This window comes from Pagrus pagrus, assembly GCF_965226575.1.
Source record: "Pagrus pagrus genome assembly, chromosome: 19".
NCBI classification, from domain to species: Eukaryota; Metazoa; Chordata; class Actinopteri; order Spariformes; family Sparidae; genus Pagrus; species Pagrus pagrus.
This window is the reverse complement of record NC_140203.1, coordinates 19,194,938-19,219,914: the sequence shown is the minus strand read 5'-3', so window position 1 is coordinate 19,219,914 and position 24,977 is coordinate 19,194,938. Positions and strand designations below refer to the sequence as shown.

General features: G+C 40.1%; 1 protein-coding gene across 2 annotated transcripts in view; it reads left to right on the top strand.

Annotated features, from left to right (window-relative positions):
• The window catches only part of unc13bb (unc-13 homolog Bb (C. elegans)), a 70,856-nt gene that overhangs the window by 39,646 nt on the left and 6,233 nt on the right, over window positions 1–24,977 (top strand). For both annotated transcript variants that reach the window (XM_084383878.1, XM_084383877.1), the window contains exons 9-30: window positions 1,133–1,426; window positions 1,552–1,642; window positions 9,667–9,716; window positions 9,928–10,006; window positions 10,871–10,945; window positions 11,152–11,371; window positions 11,481–11,708; window positions 11,850–11,991; window positions 12,190–12,359; window positions 14,083–14,198; window positions 14,862–15,025; window positions 15,498–15,648; window positions 15,876–15,944; window positions 16,279–16,368; window positions 16,576–16,713; window positions 16,843–16,973; window positions 17,153–17,238; window positions 19,262–19,388; window positions 19,484–19,580; window positions 19,839–19,982; window positions 20,557–20,634; window positions 21,087–21,164. In XM_084383878.1, coding sequence (XP_084240004.1) covers window positions 1,133–1,426; window positions 1,552–1,642; window positions 9,667–9,716; window positions 9,928–10,006; window positions 10,871–10,945; window positions 11,152–11,371; window positions 11,481–11,708; window positions 11,850–11,991; window positions 12,190–12,359; window positions 14,083–14,198; window positions 14,862–15,025; window positions 15,498–15,648; window positions 15,876–15,944; window positions 16,279–16,368; window positions 16,576–16,713; window positions 16,843–16,973; window positions 17,153–17,238; window positions 19,262–19,388; window positions 19,484–19,580; window positions 19,839–19,982; window positions 20,557–20,634; window positions 21,087–21,164 — 2,818 coding nt within the window. The remainder of the gene's footprint in view (window positions 1–1,132; window positions 1,427–1,551; window positions 1,643–9,666; window positions 9,717–9,927; window positions 10,007–10,870; window positions 10,946–11,151; window positions 11,372–11,480; window positions 11,709–11,849; window positions 11,992–12,189; window positions 12,360–14,082; window positions 14,199–14,861; window positions 15,026–15,497; window positions 15,649–15,875; window positions 15,945–16,278; window positions 16,369–16,575; window positions 16,714–16,842; window positions 16,974–17,152; window positions 17,239–19,261; window positions 19,389–19,483; window positions 19,581–19,838; window positions 19,983–20,556; window positions 20,635–21,086; window positions 21,165–24,977) is intronic.

Genomic DNA, 24,977 nt, shown 5'->3' with positions numbered 1-24,977 from the left:
ACATATTCCTAAAAATCATGGGCATTTCACAAGTAAATACACCTAATTCATTAGATAATCAAAGACAGAAGAATAGGTCTATAAATAGGATGAACTTGTCTATAAATAGGTCTTATTTATGTGATCAAATATAAGCATGGCTGTCTGCAACAGCCTAGTAAATACCATAAATTTACGAATTTAAGACATACTGTAAATTTTGTTTTGCACATTGGAATTCTGTCATTGTATCATTTGTGTTGTGTATTACTTTATACAGTGGAAATTAGATTTAGATTCTTCATGTTTATCTATTTTTGCAAATCAAGTTTTATTAATACTCACCTTTTCACCCAGAAATTCAAATGTTATAAATGTAGCTAATCTGCATACCGCCCCTAAAATTGAAATTTGTTATAAAATGCCACTTTATTAAAGGTAAAATTTCAAACACACATATCAACTCTGCATATTTATTGTCATCCATCTGTATTTAAATCCTGCGTCTCCTTTTTCTTTGGAGACATTGACAATAGAATATGCAGATGTAATTGTGTGCAGAAATATATCCATTTTAGTAAGGACTAGCAGTTACAGGACATTATATACTGCGCTACGCTAAAAAGAGCATATTCTTATGTGTGCCATTTCTATTTAAAAATGGAACTGTTATGTAGGAATAGCATATGCAGTGAACAATGCACATGCACAACACATTGACACAATTTTCAATTATTGTTCATTATTTTTCAACATGCAACAGCCTCCCTGCAAGGTTGGGTCTTTTTAGGGAATGATGTGGTATCTGTAGCTATACCAATTGATCATTTTAGAAGGGTTATCCATAAACGTAGTCCTTAACTAAATAGTTAGATAGCTTTTGCACACAATTCTTAGTAGATGGGTGGGTTTTTTTACAGACCAAAAACTATTAATTTGGTTGATTTGTTTTTGCTGTATAAGCATTGAAGCGATTTCTAAAATGAAATTATTCAGATTAGTTCTATGTAACAAATCCCCACTTATCTAGCCTTGGAAAGAGGAGACATATGAACCACAAAAGTATTGAGAAATAGTGTTACATGCAGTTCTGATCTCAAAAAGAAGTAGTCTGACATTGAATATTTTTCTCACTCCTCTCTCACCGTTGTAGTCCAGTGGAAAGTAGTCGCTTTGGGTCATCAGGAAACCTGAGCCAGACCAGCTCCCAGCTGAGTGAGACTGGCCAGGAAAGCACTGGAGGGTCAGAACTGGAGGAGTCCTTCCACTCCTACCACAGCACTGGCTTTCACCCCTCTTCCAATGGGCAGCATCGCACCAATGGTCATCTTTCCATCAATGGACACTCAACTGTTGGTGAACAGGAGATAAATAGGCTGTCCCCTGAAGTAGGACGGGGCCTGAAAAATGACGCTCCAGCAGAGAGGGGATCCTCTAAACTCCAGAGGTTAGATTTTTTTTGCTAAGAATTCAACTCAGATTTTTCATTTGCTATATAATGTAGATGCATGGGAACTAAAAAATCTGCTCCATCTCTTTCTGCTGTTCTTCTCTTAAATCCACGTAACCCAGGTTCCATGATGATGGGCCACCATTACCCTTTTCTCCATCCAGAGTTCGTTGGTTGAAGGCCATCAATAAAGTCAGGGTTCAGCTCCGGGAGGTAGGTGGTGTTTCACTTCACTTCTTCATCACCTCTGAAGTCTGACATTCTTATCCTCTTCTTCCATACTCTACCACACATTAACAATGATTACACTTATAAATACACAAAATATACAAACACTCTTTGAAAATGGTTGAGTTTAACCTCTTTGCTTGTTTAAGATGATGCACTCAAATAGGTATATTATAATTGCAATGCTTTTATTTTATTAATGTATGTTTTTTGCAACAAACCCTGTTTGCTCCTCTCCACCCTCATGGTTACACTCATTAATTCTTGGAAACTGTGTGGTACACAGACAGTTTTTGATTTGACAAACAGTGGAATTACTATGGATTCATTTCCAAGTCAAGCATGACTTTTTGATTTGATTTAGTTAAACCCACCTGTATATTTCCTATCAACGTGCTATTATAAGTGCAGTCAAATTGTCATAAGCTTGCTCCTCTGTGCTACAGTGGTCCAGCAAACATGCAGCTTAAACAGAGGAAAGATGATCCTGCCCAGTTTTAAGTAATATTGCATCAGTAATTCATTTCAGATTCTCTGCTTCCCCTGCCTCTCTTAGTCTCAGTCTTCATAGGTTAATTTTATCTCTGCTCATGACACTGTCATTGTGAGGCTAAAATATGATATGCGCCCGTTGAATCCCATCACTTTGTCTATCAAATGATTCATTGTTTCAGGGACCTATAATTTGAATTGATAGATGGTTCACTAAGGGGAGTATTAGTTTCCCTTCTTTGTCATTTGTATCACCCACCACCTGACCTTCTTCCCCTTTTGAAATGGAAAAAGTAATTTCATTATCAGAGCTGTTTACCCCTTAATGGTTATTGGCAAATGGACTTGCATGACACTTGTCACATTCACCCATTCACACACACATTCATACACTGATGGGAGAGGCTGCCATGCAAGGTGGCGACCCTCTCATCAGAGCAATTTCAGGTTCAGTCTCTTGCCCAAGGGCACTCTGACATGCAGCTGGGGGATCCGGGGATCAAATCAGCGACCTTCCGATAAGTGGACGGCCTACTCTACCTCCGGAGCCATAGCTGGTCATTTCATATTTGTGTACACTGTAAATCCTCAGACAAAGGTATTGACCACAAATTCTTTTTTTTCTGAAAAATACAGATATAGGTAATAGAGGTAATTCAATACATCCATGTTGTTTGGAAATCATATGACATCGTTTTGATCCATGCCATATTTGGCTTTTGTTGTCAGAATTAGATGCCATGTAGCCTCATATTAAGTCAATCTTCCATACTAGTTCTGGAGTTCTTTGTATCGAACACATATCAACAGATGTTGAATATAATCCTATAATATAATATCTAAGGCTGATTGGAAATCTTTAAAAGGTTGTCATAATGAAAACATTGGAATCTCTCAGCACTAACAGGAGTTTATCCCCTTGATAAAGCTTTCATGGCACAGCAGTTAAGGAGTAGCTTATATAGAACCTGGCTTGGCTCCATTATAATGATTGGTTTGCATTGAGTGGTTGAGACGAACATGTACTGCAAATGATGGCTGATTGAAGACGTGAATATAAATGGAAAGCAAGGTGTAAGCTGTCTACTGTAAGTGGCATTTATTGCAGGAAGAAGGGAAACACTTAGGACACGAGTCTAAACGCTGAAAAGACTAATGAATTAGAATTGGTTGTTAATCTGTCTACTGGTAGAAGTGACTGGCATAATATGAGTGCAAGACTTGACACTAAAAAATCCTCACGTGCTTGCTTGCTTTCAAAGAATGGAATGAGACGAGATACCTCAGTGCACATAGACAAATCTAGAGCAGGAAGTGGAACTGGCTGCCAGCTCCAATTCCAATATCAGTTTAAATACCCATATTTGACATGACTGAGCTGCATTCTTTGAAATGGAAATCCCTTTGTCTATTTAAGTTTTAATTAACAAGGCAAGGAAATCACTTAGTGCAGGGAAACCAGTGGTACTGATATATTTATCAGGATGTTTTTTTCCCTTTTTAAATGAATAGAAATAGAAAAAGTACAGATATCAGCAACTGGCAGATGTGGAAACAGAACAAATGTGAATGAGACTGCGAGCTGGCGGTCTCACAGCCTCAGATCAGCTTTGTGTGCTTGGAATACATTGCCAGAGGACAGCAGGAGAGAGAGCAGAGAAAGCATGCAAGAGGGTGGGAGGGAAGTAGGGATGGCTACTTAACTGAGGGTGAACTGCCGTGTGAGCGTGATCTACCACTGTCGCACTCGTCGTTCCTGTGGTAGAAATGAGGGATTTAACACTTCTGCGTCTGTCACTTCAAGATCTGGTTTGATTGAGGCATTCAATAATACACCTGGGGATACATTTTTGAAAAAGGACCGGGAAATTACCATTACTTAACTGCTGAGCCACTCTCCATGCAGATTTTGATGGATCTTGTAGGATGATATCTACAGGTTGTTCTTGATTATAGTTTTTTCCTTAGAAGGTAAGGCTTACTTTTTAATATACCTCTATCCTTTTATACACTTAGTCTTAAGTTTGTATAGACTTTGATTAAATAATACATGGTAATATGTGTTATACCCAACTTATGCTTGGGTAATGTACATAGAAAAGGTATTAGATCTTGTTTCTTAGTACCTGAACAGAAAGTAATGAATTTCAGCATGTTTCAGTTCTAAGTTCTAAATTTCCATAGCAAATGTATTTTTTGATGATGTCAACTTAAAAACTTTGAAAGAAAAATGATTTCTTTTTGTTAATCTGGCAACAGACCATGTAATAAGGAGAGAAAAGAGATTGCTGTAGGCTATTACTATGACTGGCCTGGAAAATGGGCCTGACCCCAATCAGCTCCCTAACCTTTCTTTATCCTGGACAGTTAACTAATAAATCATTGACTATTAGAGTGCATAGATACTGGATCATGGCAGCCTGTGGAACTTACACACTAACAGGTGTGGCTGCATGTTTTTTTTTTATTTCGTAATACCAAATGTGTTGCACAACATAAGTATTCAAGCCAGATGTTCATATTTATTTTAGCTTATTTGATTAACTCATCCGAAATGACGAAACATTTACAGTTGATATGGCAATGTGAAGCATAATGCTCCCAGTTAATTTCGGATAGCCTGACTCAATTTAGTTAAAATGCTAATCATAAGAATATCGGCTCCAGTAGTGATTGGAAACATTCCGTTGTGATAGGCTTGACTATACTTTTCTGCCTACAAAACCCCTTATCAGGCTAACACACACCTTCAGTGCTCAAGTGCTTATTGGGAACCTCCAGTTCAGGGGTGCGATAATGTAGTTAGCAAAATAATTACTGTGAGCTTATTCATTCAACAGGTAAGAAAAATGCCTCGAAATTAGCATATAATAATCCGTTCGTGAGTCAGTTAAAAAACTGTGTTTTGTTTAAGGTTTTAATTAAAGCCCAAGGATATTATAAGGACTCTTTTCTAAGGCTATAGCCCCACTGTTGTCACAGAAATAAAGCAAAAAAAAAAATTAACAAACAGTTCACTTTATGTATTTAATGTTCTTAAAAGGTGGCAGTGAACAGTCAACTCAGCCAGCTAGAAAGCAGCAGTATCCTTGCCTGTCTCTGTCTGATCTTTAGGGACACTTGTTAGCATCATAATTAAATGACTTTCTAAACTTCTGACGTGATTAACTCCATGATGATGCTCAGTGGACAAAGATGACGTCAATGAGCTGTGTTAAATATATACCAAATATAAATGGAAGGAGCATTTGATATATCCTTGTACTCAATATGTGCCCTTTCCAATTTCGTGAACAAGACTATGTTTTACATAGTGAAAATAATTTTGATCTACATTTAAACTACATGCTTTCCTAGATTATGTATTGCCATCAGATAGATTTATGTTGCATTTTTGTGGTATTTAATAATCCCTTTAGTGTGTACAATGTAGGCAATGAGTCAAGGCCATCAAGCCGTGCAGCTGGTATGGGTGTAATAGAATGACATGGCCTTATAGGAAAGAATTGACCTGTCATCTAATTACCAAGCTGCCTTTCTAAACCATCATAATTACAGAGATCTAAGCAGCTGCATGGTGTTCATTCTGCAAGTTGACACTCTGACTAAGAGGAGGTCAGTTAAAGCAACTATTTCTGGACTGGACTGAATTCTCACTCAGAGTAACCTCAAACATCAGTGTAAGAATGAATATGCACTTAAATGTATTATTCTGACTCTGACTCATCTACAAAAACCAAAAGCAAAGTACATAGCCATAACTTTGTTTAAACATACCTACCTTTTAATCACAGTGGCAGAAGTTAGAATTACTTCTTATTTTTCTCTCCTGACTGTCTGGTCTGTAGATCCTAAAAATATAATTCAAGTAAATTCAAAAGAAATATAATTAATGATACAACTATTTGATTCTCTGCCTTGTAATTCCACTTCCATGAGTTAATTTGACTTTGAAATGTAATAACTGAAATTTGGTTGCTATTTTATGGCACAGATAAGGCAGAATGAAGTCATAGCAGAACTACCAACTGCATTAGATTCCTATACTGAATTTTATTAACAAACAACAAATGCAGATTAGAGCTCAGAGTTTTCACTGCTTTATCTACAAAATAACTTAATATTTTCTTTTGTCAGTCATGGTGCAGGCAGTCACTTACGGCTTAAAATGTTGGCTTATGCTTACCCCACCTTAAGGAGGAGTCACTGAAGCAGTGGTTTGTCAATGTGTGGGAACAGCTGATCAAGACTGCCACTTCTCAGGGATGTTCCCCAGAGGACACCTCAGTGGACAGGATGAATCGTACAAACCAGAGCTACTTCCACTCTCGCCTAAGAGAGCAGACCTGCAGAGGAAGAAATCACAGAGCCCCAAAGCAGGGCAAAGCCTGCGCAGAAAGCTGCAAAAGTGCCTGCAGGGGCAAGAGGATGACTCCCTTCATGACCTGTCATCAGTGGACACCAAAGCTGATCTCACCCAATCTGGGGAAAACAGTAGTTCTGATTGCCAGGATGGCATTGGGGTTGTGAAGGACACTATACCCACGCTCATTGAAAGCATTGGGAATGAAGAAGAGAAGGAGGAGTTGGAGGATGAGGAGGCAGAAAAGGGCTCTAGTAACATAGTGGAACATATCCTAAAAGAGCTGAAAGGCATAAACAAGATTCAGGAGGAAATATCTGACCTGAGGCATTATCTAACATCTGTGCGAGGCTCGGTGGATGAAGTATCTTGTTGTGTTGATGCAGTACTCAGTGAAATAGGTGAGCTGTACTCTGGGGCTTCAGCTGCACCTCATCCTAGTCCTGTTTCTCAAACACCCCGCATCAGAAGAGGAAGCCTTGGTAGGCAGAACGCCATAACATCTCTTCATTCAGCATGTATACCATCTCATAGATCACCAAAACAATGGCATGTTGATAGAGTCACTCTCCAGTCAGACCAGCAACCAGACCAAGAGAGCTCGCAGCAGAGTTCAAACATGAACATGCTAGGCCCTACAAAGCCTGATCCCTGCTACCTGGAGCTTCATTGTGGCAATGGCTACCAAAGCACCAGCTCTTTGTCTTCGTGTCATAGTTCCAACTATCCAGAAGCAGGCTTTCTCTCTGGTGACACAGAATATGATGGGTGGACTCCTGTTGATATGCAGCACAGTATTAGTGGAGAAGGAGGTTGGAGTGAAGAGGACATCTGCTCTTGTGCAAACAGTGCAGAAGGGCTAGAGAATAGTCTAGGTGTTTGGGACAGGTCTGCTACAGATGAAACACTAAGTACCACACCAGGTCATTCTTCACACAACAGCTCAGAGCATCTTTCTTTGCTGTTTGGACAACATTACAACTCTCCTTCGAGTTCCTCCAGTATGGTGGACTGGAGGCCCCCCAGACTACAAACAGAGGAAGAAAACTTGGAGTGTGACTGTTCTGCAAACTGTCCATATTCACGTAGTTCTGGTTACCACACCATGGATGCTTGTGCAAATGCACTAGGTAGTGGGCCCTCCAGGAGTCTGAGTTGCTCCACTGTGCTGTTGACAGATTGTGATGATGGTTACCGGGAGACACATTCACTGTGCGATGACTGTCCATCGTCAGGTGATACTCTTGATCTGGGATCTGCTGATAGTTTGGACAGGGAGTGGACAGATCCCAGTGTCTCAAGGGATGAAGCAGAAGAATCTTTGTCACTGCAGTCTTCTGAAAAAGATCCGGATAGTACCCAGAGCCCCAATGTAGGTTTTGATGTCACAACTTTCAGCAAGGCTGTACTCACTTTCAGGTCAGCTTTAAAAGGAGCTCTGAAAAAGTTGGAAGGATCCAGCCCTGAAAGTGTGAAAGATGATAGTGGCTCCGAGGCATCCCCATCCCCTGCCAGACGGGCCAGTGTACGGGAGCAGAGCGGTACAAATTATACAGAGGAAGAAGTTAGTTTGACAGAAAATCACACTCAATTTGGCACTCCAAAGGAGGACAGCGAGGCCTCGGTCTATGTTGATTGTAGAGAGACACATGAGACCCTGCCATGCTCCCTACAAGCATCTCCCCGTGAAGCAAGCCACTCTCCCTGCACCCCAACTGAGTATCACTCTGTGGAGATTTCACAGGGCAAGGGAGAATGTCCTACTGATGGGGAACTGTCCAACCTTGACTTAACACCGGATCACTGTCCAGAAAGGCTGAGCATAAGTCCTTTGGTGCCAGTGCTCAGTGCAGACGAGGTGCGGTTAAGTCCAATTAGGGAAAACCACATTCTTGATGAGGCAAATGAAGGAAAGCCTACTGATGCCAGTCACAAAGAGCGTATAGCTAATTTCCAGCGCATTCTGAGGGAAAAGAGGCAAACCCGTCATAGACTGTCCAAATCTGCTCAAGGGTCCCAGGGATCCCATGGCTCCTATGGCTCTCATGGCTCTCATGGCTCTCAAGGGTCTCAGGGATCCCAATCTCAGGACGAGTTTTTCCCAGGTATATTTAAGGATATTTTTTTTACTTTCATCACTGGCAAGCCCAAGAATTACAGCAAAAAATACACCTTAAAATGTGTAATGATCTGATTACACTACGTATATAGCATTGAGATTGAATGTATATAGCATTATTCAGGTACAATTTCTAATTCTTCTGATTTTTTTTTCTTTGCAGAGTGTTGGAGAGAAGATAATCAGGTTACTCATATAAAATCAGCTCCATATTTAAGATGCAGTTATTTTTTTCTGTTGTTTTTGATTACTGTGGGATTGTGTTAAATTTTTTTCTCCATTACTTGTCTTTGTCAAAGAGAGTGCTTGTGCATAATACACTATATGCAAAAAGCACAGGCTATCATTTGGGTAGTATGTAATATTTATCAAAAACATAATTTAGCAATTCTGCAGAAGGCAATTGTCCCATCACTTCAGTTATTATGTGTAACGAATGGTTTATCATTGGTTTTAGTGATGTTGTAGCTTTAGAATAAAATTCCCCAGTTCTGTTCAGCAGCTTCATGTTTTCCACAGATTGTTTTCAGACGCTGTCAGAAACCCCTATTTTGAGAGTGAACCCTAGAGGGATCTCCACTTTAAACCTCTGTCATCTCAGAGATAGATACGTAGACACTGATGAAAGACTCTACCTTTGAAGAAGAAGTGAAAGAACTTGTGTAAATGTGTTGAGCCCCAGTCATAATCTTGGTGCTTTTGTGAAATCCTCTTGCTTTTATCTACCTTCTCTGAGTTATCTGGGGTGTTTTCTTAAAACAGCCTCCGGCAAAAAAGGTGTTTAAACAGATTTTACTGACATCGTGACCAGTGAAATAGAACTTGCTCTGTGGTTTTGTATCTGCATGATGTCATTGCATTTCACACAAAGGCTTTTTCACTGATTATTATTTGACTTTGCATTTTCTTTAACATCAGAGAGGTGAAACTCAACCAAAACCAAATACTCCATTGCCTCCCTCTTCTCATGATGTACTGCTGTGTGTCAGCGTCTGTTAATCATCAGCTTAAATTCTCACATTTGAAATCTTGCAGGTTCGAGATGAAGAAGAGCCCAATGCTAGACAGGCCTGGGTCAAACCAGGGTAAGTCATATATAGTTAATATCTACATTTGGTTTGCGTGGAACAATTTTAAGTATCATTTTTGGAAATGTATAGCTAAAAAAATAGCAATAAATGAGCATTTTTAAGAAGCTCTAATTCGGTTATAGTGAAAATGTCCTGCTGTGCACTGCTGTGTTGTTGTACTTGATGACTTTTAATTTACTTTTATACTATTTTTGTTGGTGCACAGTGGTGGATCTGGGCTGTATGGAATTGACAGCATGCCAGACCTGCGTAAAAAGAAGCCTATCCCCTTGGTCAGCGACGTGGTCAGTACTAACCTGTCATTCCTTTGCCACAAAGTTACCGTGTTTCATATGTCATCCTGTTTGTTTTGTTCTTTCTTTGTGAGTATATGTCTTTCTATTTGTGAGACCAACACAGAAGTCACAGTTATATTCTTTTACCTTTGAGCTAAATTTGGGATGAGATTGTTATCAACAAATGGAGACAAATATGAAATCAGCCTGCTAATTTCTCTCTCCCTCCTCTCTTAAACCCGAAACTATTCCCCACAACTCTCTTGAATGCATTCACTCTCCTTGGTCAGGCTATGGTAAGTTAATAGAACCCAGTTGCCACTCCCCTTTCTACTTAAGTGAAAAAAATATCAAGTAGGACAAATAAAAACACTCCTTACCACAAAACATTTAGGTCTAAGGCATGTTGATCTCTTTGATTGCTTTTTTTTAAAACAAACACCAATATTTGCATGAATCTTCTTGGTATTGGGTAGCTTTTTATCCTACTTGATATTATTACTAAAATATATTATAAACTCATCCTTGCCCCACCTTTTAGTTTGTATTTTTATTCACCCGTATATTGGCACAAGGGTTGAATACACTACTAACACTCGCACAACAATTTTGGCTGATGGTTTTGCTGTTATTTTGTAGTGGTGATGCTGGTTCAACTTCATCCTTGCTTATAACTAATAACACTCACATGGGTTCTCTGGTCTGGTAAGAATTAACCTTACTCGCCACCCTTACAGCAACCCCGGGCCACCTTTTTAACCATACTGACCCTCAACTTTCCTCGTTATAATTTAAAGCGTGCTTGGTTGTGGGTTGTTGCTCATTTGAAAAATTCTAACTTGGCCAAAATGTCCTTTGTCACCTGTTGTTCAGTCTCTCGTCCAAGCCAGGAAGGCAGGGATCGCATCTGCCATGGCAGCACGGTCCTCAATCAAGGATGAGGAGCTGGTGAGTATAACTTAACTTAATATAACTTAAACTTTTTTTGCCTTCAAAATGGAATAATAAAAAACAATTATAATCATAAAGATGGCTGCTCTTACTGTGTACTACTGTCTCAACAAGCAAGGGCATATTTCACGCTTTCTTTCTCCCTATACTCTAACTGAATCAGGAATTATACATTTTAAATAAAAAAAATGTCCTTTTTGTAGAAAAACCATGTGTACAAGAAGACCCTGCAGGCTCTGATTTACCCCATATCCTGCACTACACCACATAACTTCGAGGTGTGGACCGCCACGACGCCCACATACTGCTATGAGTGTGAGGGACTGCTGTGGGGAATAGCCCGCCAAGGCATGCGTTGCTCCGAATGTGGGGTAAAGTGCCATGAGAAATGCCAAGAGCTGCTGAATGCTGACTGTCTACAGCGTGAGTACTGGTGGATTTTGAACAGTTTTCCAAATGGTTGTCCAAACATTTGGTTTAATCGACCCATGCACTGCTACCATACAACATAGTATTTCTGTCAAATATTTAGGTGCTGCGGAGAAGAGCTCTAAGCATGGAGCTGAAGACCGTACTCAGAATATCATCATGGCCATGAAGGACAGGATGAAGATCAGGGAAAGGAACAAACCAGAAATCTTTGAACTTATCAGGGAAGTGTATGTCATCAGCAAAGCCATCCATGCACAGCAGATGAAAACCATCAAGCAGAGCGTACTGGACGGCACCTCAAAGTGGTCGGCCAAGATCACCATCACAGGTGATCAAAACTGACAAAAAATTTATTAATTCAACCAACTTTAAAATGATCTCCTCAGCATCAGTCTTAGAACTACAACATGTGATTCTTGTTAATGCTAATGGTTGTTCTTTACATCTTTGTTCTCCATCACTGCGATAGTTGTTTGTGCCCAAGGACTTCAGGCAAAGGACAAGACAGGATCCAGTGATCCATATGTCACCGTTCAAGTGGGCAAGACCAAGAAGAGAACCAAGACCATTTATGGCAACCTCAATCCTGTCTGGGAGGAGAAGTACCACTTGTAAGTCACCAAAATGACTATAAATGTTAAACTTTTTATGTGCAAGATTCTTCCTTATATTGTGAGTGTCTATAGCAAGCCTCTTTAGCAACAAGCTAAGTAGGATTTATCAGTCAAAGTCTGAAGTTTTAGCTACATGCTTCTACTTCATAAACACTTCACTAACTCTGTTACCTTTTGTCTGTCTTTTCTCGCTAGTGAGTGCCACAATTCCTCAGACCGGATCAAAGTGCGTGTGTGGGACGAGGATGATGACATCAAGTCGAGGGTGAAGCAGCGTCTCAAGAGGGAATCTGATGATTTCCTAGGCCAGAGTATAATTGAAGTTCGAACACTGAGTGGAGAAATGGATGTCTGGTACAACCTCGGTTAGTATACTGTTGCGTTTATGGACATAAGAAGCATTCAATATGTATACCAGGAAGAGGAGTGAAATATGCTTATTGTGCCTCTTGCTTATTGGTGTATTTTTAGATGATAGGGAATATAGAATACATTCCAGTAGCTGCTACAACTTGCAGGCAATGAGAGTTACAGCTACATTATTTTCTCTCAGTGGTGTACTGGTACGAAACAACCTCTTAGATCCTCAAGAGAAGATTACACTATAAAGATATTTTTCCCTGGGGCCCTTGGGTCATGAGATACTGCAGGTTGTTCCCCATTTCCTCACCATGTCTGTTCTGCTGAGGGTTTCCTCCTCAGCCTCAAGGGAATCATCTACACAAACCTGGATTTCATTCCTCATTACTTTCTCTTAATGAAGGATTGATCTCGTTCTGATGAGGTGTACAGTCTTCCCACATCCGCGTGTTTGTGTTTGGTGCAAAGTGTTCTATATTCAGTAAGTCCAGTCAGTGGTTTGTTTGAATCTCATTAACCACATCTTCTTTGCTTGAAGCAGTAAGTGGCCCCAAGACTCATATTGGCCTGCATGATAATGCTGGCTCTCCCTGGCCAGCTTATTTGATGAAGTCCCTTTGTGCCTTCTGACAGTTGTTCTCATTTCAGGAAAAATAACTTGTTTCATGATAATGCCCACTGGGGGTAAAGATATTTTCATTAGGATGAGACCTGAATACAGTTTTACAAGCACACATGGGGCTGCTTTGTTAGTCCCTTATGCTGTTTTGTATGAGCACTGGTTATACAGCACAGATAAAGGTAGATCGGACACCTCTGGATAAAATCTCTTCCCGATTGTTATTCTTTTCATGCGGATAAACTGTTTTGTGTTTGGAATTATATTTCTCAATTATTATTATTTGGCATCTCCTGTGTTGTCAAACAGCTTTTATCTATACATCAACACACTGTTGGTCCACCAACACTCTCCAGAGGTTAATTGACTGATTTACCCACCTCAGGGACTGTGTCACACTGCCCTGATCTCTATCTAAAGCATGTCTTGTTTCTACTTGATTAAAGTGCTGAAATAGACTTCACCTTGGCAACTATTAATCTTCCACTGGACAGCATGACACTGCATATGAATGCGTCTATAAATCTGCTGTTGTTTCTTCATTGGGACATGAAGCACTCAATTTAATATCCTTGGCTCGGAGTCATTAGAAATTAGAATTCCAAGCTAAATTAATGATCGGTCATGTAATCTTCCCCATCCATTTCAAACATTTACTCTTCTCCATCTCTATCTTCCGGTGCTTGCCTCCCCTTCTTACCCTCCCCCCATTTCTCCTCCTGATGTGTGATTATCAAGTAGCAGCACTCGAGTCGGAAATCGACCGCTCCGCCGACATGTACAAATTACCCCTAATGATGTGCCTGTCAGGGCAAATAGCAGGGGTGAGCCGCCGAGCACTCCACCTCCAGAGAAGCTCCGGCTCAAGTGTCTTCGGTGATCAGGCGCTGATCCACACAGCCCACTGCCATTGTCTCCCTCACTATCAGCTGGAGGACTTCTATTAGCGTTGCCGGCTCCGCACTGCCATCAAACTGTAGAAACAGAACCCCCTACAATAGAACTGCCACGTTAATAGTCTGTTATTACTGTTGTGTTAACAGACCTGGTTTTCTGTGTCCAAGTGGAGTTATGAATCAAGATTGTGTGTATTTGGGTTTGATTTACAGAGAAGAGGACGGACAAGTCAGCTGTGTCAGGTGCCATCCGCCTCCAGATCAACGTGGAAATCAAAGGAGAGGAGAAAGTGGCTCCGTATCATGTGCAGTACACCTGTTTGCATGAGGTAATTGATTGATGGCCTGTGTCAAGTAATTAAAGGGCGAACAAAACTTGGGACTCTTGGAGTTAAACAGCCAAACTGCTTTGTATTGCAGTCACACCCCTTTCATGGATTCCATCATCACTGATTGTTGGTTCCTCACCTATTTAGTGTCATGTATGCTCTGTATTATCACACTGATGAAGGCTTAGTATTGAGCGTGTTCGTTTTTTTGCCCACAATAAAACACAAGATTTGTTCTCCTTGAGTCCCAGAGTTTTTTCCACTGTTATTCCGAAATATGTTCTTGTCTTAAACACTGGAAACTTGATTTTTGAAATTGCCAACAGTACTTTTTTTCACTTTGAATCTCACAGGGTCATTAGTGTATAAAGGACTAATTTTTAAAGGACATTTAACAAAAAAATGCCATAATCTTTTGCTGCAGGTTGCCTGAGGATGTGTTTGATTTTAATAGGATTAAAATCACAAAAATACTCTTGTATAAATTACATAATCCCACCTCTTCCTTGAAAAACCAATCCAAATCAATTTTGAATGTTTTCTGTAATAAATAGCCTGTGCTTATAAAATACAGCATGTTCACTCCAACATACTCCTCAGAATTGGTTCAGGTCTAATAAAGCCAAGGAAATGACATTAACACAATGCCTCTGTCCACTACAGAACCTGTTCCACCACTCGACTGATGTGCTGGGCCAAGGTGTGGTGAAAATCCCAGAGGCTCGTGGGGACGATGCATGGAAAGTCTACTTTGACGATGTGGCGCAGGAAATAGTAGACGAGTTTGCCATGCGCTATGGGATTGAGTCAATCTACCAGGCCATGACGTGAGTCTGAGATATCACAGTGGACAGAGGGAGTCTCTCACTACTTGCCCATGTGCATGTTCATCCCCCTCACTAGTTCCTCGCCCTCCCATTCTGCATTTTGCTCTCATACTGAAGTGCCTCTCAATGCCATTGTCATTCCCTGTTGGCCTCCAAATGAAAGAAAAATCAATTATAAATGGGCTGAGGATGGATTTGTCTCCATGAAATGTCATGCTCCGTACAGATGCCTGTTAGCTGGGCCCATCGTTCACAGAGAGCACACTCCAGTGGGCCATCCTTCAGCCTAAACGTGCCAGCTAGCTGATGGGCAGGTGAAACGACTGTTCCTAATAGGGATCATTAGGTGAAAACAAGACCCCTGAGAGGACACAGGCTGAGCAAATAAAGGCACAGCTACAGTATGAATGAAAGGTCTATGTAATTGTGAGTAATTTTATTTATCAAGCTCTGCTTGTGCTTCTCCTTCCAGCCACTTTGCCTGTCTGTCGTCTAAGTACATGTGTCCTGGGGTCCCTGCAGTGATGAGCACCCTGCTGGCCAATATCAATGCCTTCTACGCCCACACAACAGCTTCCACCAATGTGTCCGCCTCCGACCGATTTGCTGCCTCCAATTTTGGGGTTTGTTTTACTGTAGAACAGACACACACACACACACACACACACACACACACACACACACACACACACTCACTAAATATGTCTTGTCTCTGTATTTTTGTCTCTTTTTACTTTTCTCTGTTAGCCTCTGTCTTCCTCCCTGTGCACATATCTATCTTTTCCTTCCCCTTAATACTCATATGTTAAGAATCTCTCATCATTTCTATTTTCTTTTTTTCACCATACAGAAAGAACGCTTTGTCAAGCTTTTAGACCAGCTGCACAACTCCTTGCGCATTGACCTCTCAACCTACAGGGTAAGATTTTGATTGTACTAAACAAATGTCACTGCAATTAATAAGGGATATTGTAATGAAAAGTTATATCATTGCCTTGAATAATGAAATAAGCTTAAGTTGAGTTTGTATTATTACCTCATTAATATTATAAATAAGAGAATTGAAATTGAATTTCTTCTCCAGAACTGCATAGTGCCCCTTTAATGTCTGTCTGCAAGTACAAACTGTATTTAAAATTAAATCCAATTCACAGTCTTAAACAGGGGAAGAGAGCACAGTTTGCATAAGCATAGTGGTCATTCATATTATTGAATTTCGTAAATGAAGCTTATATAAACTTTTTCATTTGCAGAATCACTTTCCTGCCAGCAACAAGGATCGCCTGCAGGATTTGAAATCCACTGTGGATCTTCTAACCAGCATCACCTTCTTCAGGATGAAGGTAGCTAACAGTGTTTTATGTGTTGAATCTTTCTTTTAACTGCATTTGCTCTATATAGGATCTCTGCGAATCGTTATCAGTTGATTTTTAAATGGGCTATGTTGCCGTAGCTTGGCCATGAATCCACCACAGTATTGTATGTTGTTGTTGTAAATTATTGTTTGCAGTCACTCACAGTCAGTGTCATTATCTCCATCTGGTGTTCAGGTCCAGGAGCTACAGTCGCCGCCCAGAGCCAGCCAGGTGGTGAGGGACTGTGTCAAGGCCTGCCTCAACTCTACATATGACTACATCTTCAATAACTGCCATGAGCTGTACAACAGACAGTACCAACCTGTGGACACGGTGAGTCACAAACTAATCCTCCTACTGGGCCAAATTAACTGCCTAGAGCCTGACTGCCGGCCATTACAGTGTCTGCCATCATACTGATTGTGTGAATCAAGTCTCTGACGTTCTTGTGTTCTGTTCCAGAACAAGGAGGAGCTCCCGCTGGAGGAGCAGGGTCCGAGCATCAAGAACTTGGACTTCTGGCCCAAACTCATCATGCTCATCGTCTCCATCATTGAAGAAGACAGGAACTCGTACACACCTGTTCTCAACCAGTGAGTAACTGTTTTCCTGTTGGTAGTTTAGGAAGACTTTCTTTGATACTTGGATATAAATGTTCAGAACAATTAATATTGATGTTTTAGTCGTGATACTGAGGCAAATTATGTTTTTGATGTATGTATGATGAAATGATGTATGTTTGGTCTTCCTCAAATTGTCAATTTTCTTTCAGATTTCCTCAAGAACTGAGTGTTGGGAAGGTGTCAGCAGAGGTCATGTGGACAATGTTTGCTCAAGACATGAAGTATGGTATGGAGGGTAAGTCACACTTATTGTCAGATATCTATCACCATGGTTGCTTGCTGTGTTGTGTCAATGACGCACAGTAAGTTGTCATTTCTGCATGATGATTTGTTAGGTGTTTTTTGTTATGATTTGCTGTCAATATTGTCAGAAGACAGGTTTTCACTCATTCTTCAAAGAATTATATTTACTTTATAGATGAAATCCTTCAATTTGTCACATGAATTCTTGTTCCGTTGTTCATTTCCCCTCTTATTAAATCTCTCAGTCCAATCATTGTCTAGGGAGACATTTTATGCTCGTAAAAACCATCACCTCTATCTCCTCTCCAAATCTAATGCAACACACTGTCTAAAGGTGAATTTGTGTTTTTGTTACCTTAGAATAAGCCTTACATCTAAAGAGGGAGCAGGTCCTCTTCCACAGTCCACCATGTTGCACCACCATGTTTCTACTAGAGTTTTCTTTATTTGTCATTCAAATTACGCCTTACAGTGCAGATCAGAATGAAATTCAGTTGCAGTCGCCCAGAACTCACTCTAGAGAGGTTATATTGCATTTTTCACTAGCTTTGCTGCCACCATACATTCTCCTATTCGTTCCAAAGCAGAGGGTGGAGGGAGGGTATTCAGGTGGTTGAAATCTACAACCTCACCGCAAAATGCCACCAAATCCTACTCACTGGACCTCGAAGGTAGTGAGAATACTACAGGTATACATATCTTTTGCTTCCCACGTTTCTGCAGTATCCTGTAGAGCCATACCATACACTCCTTATTGTATTATTCTAAAACTGGAAATGGCAAAAAGGGAAGAGAAGTTCTGGGATGGCATTGATACAGAGGCATGGAAGAAGTGAAAGAGCGATATAATAACTGTGCAGGGTTTGAAAGCAGCTTATGTCTCCCAGGAGCCTCTCTGTGATTTTTCTCCTCTGTACTGTACTGTAATGTGCAGCAGCACCAGTCCCCAGAGGCAGTCAGCTTTTTATCCCAGCCCCTGTCCTCAAGATGAAACCCCTACAGAGACCATCACTGTTTCACTCACTACAGTACAGAAGAGGTCACTCTTTCATTTTCAATCATGCATTAATATAAAAAGTGATGGAAAATCTTCATATGGAATGAGTCCTGAGAGATTTTGCTCCAGAGGCTTTACCAAAGACTTCTTCCAGTTTGAGAGTAGTAGTAGTTTTAAGTAAAGCACTAAAAAGATACTCAAGTGCCTGGTCTGAGCTATTCATTATTAATGCTTGTGCAAAATTCTCCCAATTACTTTCTTCAGCTCATATGGCTCAAATAGAAGATCTTGTCTTTTGAGTAAAGACTGGTAATAAGTGAGCTGCTGTGGTGGTATTGGTGTCAAGTCACGTACATTTCTGGGCAAATACATAAAATGAGATGGAATGTTTCTTTGTCTTTGTTGCCTCCGCCAGGGAGGTTATGTTTCACCCATGTCCGTGTAGTTGTTTGGTGGGTTGTGAGCAGGATTACACAAAAGCTATTGAATAAATTCCCAGATGGAGAATAGGTCTCAGCTCAGAATAGACCCCATTAACTTTTGGTGTGGATCCAGATAAAGGAACAGATCCAGGAATTTTTTCTTACTTTCTTTAACATTGCCAGAAAATAGTTCCAATGATTTCTCAGGGAGTAATACATGGGTCAAGATGGTATCTATAAGTGAGTACGACTTGCATCAACTTGTCAATCACTAGTTAGTCTTTTTTATTGTATATAGGTCCATAATTTACGATAAAACCTATCACGCTGTATTGAAGAAGTCTTAAAACTAGTGACCATAAACTCATTAGGAAATCATTTACTGAGGTATTAATCAAGTGAGAAGTAGTAAAAGTGGGGCCATTTTCTCATAAGCTTACATACAATCAAACCAGTTGAGTCGCCCCCTGCTTGCCATTAGAAAGAATGCAGGTTTAAGGCACTTCTACACGGGCTACACATTTCAGACTGCAAAGCTCTGTCACGCCAATGATCACAATGCTCACAGGCTCTTCTTCATGCCTTTGTATCTGCAGAGCACGAGAAGCACAGACTGTGTAAGAGCACCGACTACATGAACCTGCACTTTAAGGTCAAGTGGCTCTACAATGAATATGTGAAGGAGCTGCCAAACGTTAAGGACGTTGTTCCCGACTACCCATCGTAAGTGCTTTGGACTTATTCACCCATAGGCCAAGTTTTCTATAAGCAAAATAAATAATAAAAATAACTCTTTTTGTCTTATTTTTCCCTTGTAGATGGTTCGTACAATTTGTGCTGCAGTGGTTGGATGAAAATGAGGACGTATCTATGGAGTTTATGCATGGAGCCCTGGAGAGAGACAAAAAAGATGGAGTAAGAACATTAAAGTTAACCTTTGATTTGTTGTTGCCTCTGCCAAGGAGGTTATGTTTTCATAAAAATGGGTAAATTGAAGTCCATGTTTCTGTACACACAGACAGTATCATCACATGGGCTTCAGAAGTTGTTGTTTTTTTTAACACCATTTAGATATGTTTCAGCACTATAAATTCTAGTGTATATTGATAAAAACTAATTATTGTTTATGTATTTTTTCGTCTGTTTCCCCTTGCCCACCCTACACCGTCTCAGTTCCAGCAGACGTCTGAGCATGCACTGTTCTCCTGCTCTGTGGTGGACATCTTTACACAGCTCAACCAGAGCTTCGAGATCATCAGGAAACTGGAATGTCCCGACCCTAACGTCTTGGCTCAGTACAGCCGGCGCTTCTCCAAGGTGAGCCAACTCATCACTGGGTAATGGAAATAAACCTAAACCTAAAGCCTTCTCTCAAGTACATCACATTGATCTGACTTTTGTTTGTAATCGAAAGTAAATGTGGATTTAGGTCTAAAATGTCCACAATTTATAACGGATTAACTGTTAATGATCATGTTTGCTTTATGCTTTTACTTCCAAAAGGAACATCAAACTGATGTTTTTCTTTTCTTAGAGTCACTTTCACATATGAGGGAAATTACAAATTCATGTTTTTGTAAAGTGAATTTGATATTTCCTCATTAAAAAGAAATGTTGAATTGGACATAAATGTCCCTGCTGTGGGACGGAGGGACAGCACAGTTTTGTTTTGTGGGATTTGCTTCCTGCAGGTCAGAGAACACATTAAGGGACCTATGGTAATGTTTCTAATACTTGAGTTGGGGGAGATGATATTTCAGACATATTCCCCAAAAGTGTAATATAACCCCCTCTGTCAACATTGTGAAATTGGATATTAAACTGTTTAATTGTTTTGAATAAGATTCTGTTCATTACACAATTGTAATGTGTTTCTTCTTCATCTTTACAGACTATTGCCAAAGTTCTCCTCCAGTACAGTGCCATTCTGACCAAGAGTTTTCCTTCTTATATCGACAAGGAGAAGATTGTAAGTTGTAAACACCTTATCATTTTGTGACTCATATTTTATGCTTATATACGATAGGCCATTTAAAAGGTCCCATGTAGCCCATAAACAGCAGGTGTAAGTGCTATATCAATACTGTGAAAGCTAAAAATGCTCCATCCATAAAGAAATATCTGCATAGCCTGGAATCAGATCAAATCATTTTTCTCTATTTAACATTAAAGTGTGGAATAATTTTCTCATAGACACCCAAAATAAAAATATGAACCTGAAAATGAGCATAATATGGGACCTTTAAAGTCACATCCTACATAATATATATTATAAATCCAATCAAATTTGGGGGAACATCATCACATTAACCTTCAATCTTCTTCTTTGCTTAAAATATATTTTTACACAGCAGTCATTGCCATCACTTTAAGATACTGAAGAGTTTCTCTCATGTGTGTAATCTCTCTGTCACCTTGCAGCCATGTGTCCTGATGAATAATGTGCAGCAGTTGAGAATCCAGCTGGAGAAGATGTTTGAGTCGATGGGTGCCAAACAGGTCAGTCTAAAGTCAAAGGTGTGGATGAGAAGACAAAATGAATGTGCAATGGCGTCATACTCAATGGATGACAGTATCCAGTATGATGCTGTTAGTGTCTTAACAACTACTAATTAAACATGTCTTACTTCAACATGAAAAGTCAATATTTCAGGGCTGGGTACTTGTATAACAGTTGTATTTGTGCCTCTCGTGTATCAGATTGCTACAGAGGAAGCACTGGTATGTATGGTACAGTAGTGGTAGTTGAGACCATGTGAAGCACATTGGCCATAGTGGAAGCCGTTTAGGCTGTGACTGTTATTTTATGTTACATTCAGGTTGATAGAAAGGTCTATATGCTGTCCCGGTATCTGATGCTGTGCTGTAGATCAACACTGACAGAGATTAGACCCTGTGCTGCCTAATAGCCTCGAGTATATTGAGGCAGACACTTAATTAAATCATGTCCTCTGTATTAGTGTTCTTAGTGTAGTTGGAGTAAGGACAATCAATAGTTTCCTGTCAGCTGTGACCTCCTTCTGCCTTGACTCCTACCATGCTTTTAATGTAGCTGTACTGTAGTGTATTTTTGGGTAGTGCTCGCTCAGTTGTAGGATTGTAGCTAAAGTTTCAACCAGTGTGTTCACTTTACAATTAAAGCAAAATGAAGAAGTGGTGGAAGAGGAAGAGGAGGAGGCAGGAGAGGAGGAGGAGGTAGGTTTCCATCATAATCTGAGCAGGGCTAAAACAGCCATGTGTCCATATGAAGTGCAGTTGTTTCATCAGTTTCATGGTGTGTAGTACACCACTGTATTGATTATTTCTGCTCTTCCTCTCGCTTTGACAGAAGGCCGTAACTGACGATGAGGAGGCTAAGGCTGTGGTGGGTACTGTAGATGGTAGCAGATTAGATTCAATAGAAGTAGGTGAACCGAAGTTTAGAGACTAGTAGATTCACAGCCCTACATAGCCAGCCCCTCTTATTTACAATAGCTTAGCTGTTCTTGCCTAGTAACTTTTGTTTATTAGCTCTGAGCACAAGTAGGTTGACGGGGGAATGTCTTCAGCCAGTATTTGGTCATAAACTGAAGTAGTGGACCAAATATCATGGCAGGAAAAGCCAGGGGATCATAAAAGTTATTAGGAAGCATCAGCTGAGAACCAAAATGTGCAACATTTTGTATCAATTCATCAAGCAGTGTTGAGATATTTCACTTGATTTTTAGCCACACTTCTTGCCTGAAAAAGAAGAATACTTGAACAATGGTAGGAACAGGTAATGTACAGCTGATGTACCCTGTGTACCTTGACCCACCTTTTTTGTTTACCAGCCGGGCTGCTAGACAATTTATCTATACCAACAGGAAGGTCATGGAAAGACTCAAGGTGGAATTTTCCTTCGATAGCTTGTTGTACGTTTAACAATGATTGCATGGGCTTCATTTTATTTGTGTTAGTGCTCTTGAAGCTGGTGAATTTGAAGCTTGATCTTTGAAGTTTGTGGTTCAGAGAAGTCATATTAAACTGCAAGTCTTTTGTCATCATCATGTCATGATGTGGCGGAGGTGAAAAGATGTCACGCATGAGCTCCTGTGAGAGATCAACAGAATTTGTTTCTAGAAGTGAGTCGCTTGTTAAAAAAGAGGGAAATCGTGAGAACGAGATAATGATCTTGCGGGCGAGGATCAGATTACAGTATCGTCTAACTGTTGTATGTTGGTGCAACAAGTCAGGTTTTTGTTTTCCTCTTTCAGTTTCTCTCTGACCGGAAGCAATTTAGAAAGTACTTCTTTAAATTGTCTGTATGTGTTTGTTCGATAGTGCGCTCTGTTGTAAGACATTCTTCATAGGATGCAAATTGTAAAATGCAATCTTTTATCTTTCTTCTTCATTTTAACTAAGAAAATGAACTTTCTGTTGATTATTTACTATCCATAGCTTATCAGAATTAAATATATCTCTGTTTGCTAGGTCTTTTTTAGTACAAGTAGGAGTTATGTATAATTAAATAAATATAATTATTAACTCATCATTCAGTACATTTTTTATGTGATTTAAGGGTTGCTTAATGACACCAAATCACATGAAATTTGTAAGAGTCAAAGATGGCAGCTACTGAATTATGCTAAGCTAATTACCCTTAGCAGGGGTTGTTTTTTTACCGTCCTTCTACTACCTCAGGTATCAATATGAAAAACAAACTCAATACCCTTAGTGTCAGTAATCTAGAATTGCATATTTTCTTCTACAGCTAAGGAAAGTCTGTCAGTCTGTAAACTTAGTTGAAGCTAGCCCTGGCGATCCCAACAGCTTGCTTACACTTGATGTAGCTCTCTTGCTGTTGCTGTCTAGTTGGGTTTCTCTGTAGCAGAAAGTGCAGCGGCAGCTTCTTTGAGTCCAGAGTAGATACTTATTTTCCATGGCATAACTATTTTTACAAAATAAAACGGATAACTAACAAGAATTAATTTTTTTGGTAGAGTGAAGTCACAATCATGTTCTTTCTTTCCTTTCTAGAGCAACGATAGAAAGCTAGCATGGCAGGCAAGTTCACTGTATATGCAGACATGTTTGATACATGACTGCATATACTCACATGTTCACCTCACTACTTCTGAAAATGACTTGTTATGCATTTTTCTGGAAATACAGGTGCTGCAACTAGCTTGAAATCGCAAGCTTTGTTGAGAATGGTTGTTACATTCGGCAGCAACAACTTTAACAGTTTGCGTTGTCTTTTCGCTGCCCCTCCTAGTTTGATGAGAGTGAGGAGGAGGAAGAGGAGGAGGAAGTAGGGGAAGAAGGGGAGAAAATTGAGGTTGAGGTTTGTTGCAGTTTGAAGTGGTTTTAACCTATCATTCTTGTCCATCGATCTTCCTACTCCCAGCAACATCACAGTGACAGTCAGTCCTACTAAAACACGACGTGCCCTGTGGTTATCATGGTGGAATTTGTGTGCCGTTTTTATCGTCATCTGTGGTGACTTCCACCTCGATTTCACCTTCTTTCAGTGGCCTTTCCCCTGGCCTTTCCTCAAAACTGGTTACTCATTTTCCCCAAAACAAAGGTTATTCCTGAACATTTTCTTGTATTTTTCTTTTTTAATTTGTGTTTCCTTTCTAACTCTTTTTATTGTCCAATAGACTGACAAGGAGAAGGTGGGTGCCAGTGTTACAAATACAGCATATATTCTTTCCAATGTGCAAAACATTTTAATTTCAAGTGTCCGAAAGAAAAAACCTGACCCTGTCGATATTGTAGACGCTCTTTTTTGACAGTTTTCTATTTTAATTCTCTTTTTTTTTTAATCTCAAAACATTCCCACCATGTAAAGACGGATGAACCAGTAGAAAAGGTAGGTTACATCATACCAGGTTTTATCTGCTGAACCATCAATCCTCTGTAGTTTCCCACTTAATATAAAATGAACATCAAATTCAAAATGGGAAATGACTCGAGTTAATTGAGGTTGTTCTGTGTTGCCCTCTACCTGTCTGTGCTGTCGTAGACTGAAAGTGCATTTGAAGAGAAGAAGGTGAGTGTAGGTGTAGAGACTCATGAATATTAAAACAAAAACACTCTCAGGCAAAACATACCACATATAGCACATTACAAACACGACACCATCCATTTCTAGCCGCCTTTTCTCCCCTGAAGCCTTCCCTTTGTGCTGCGTAGCAGAAACACCTCAGTCACTCCTCAGTAATGGTGCCGTGCGACCCTGACAAGCCATGTATCAAAGGGCCATTGGATCATTGACTTAATGAGCCACACCACCGCCTCATCCATATGACTTAGCTCCCCTGCAGGCTGTGCTTATTTAGATGATGC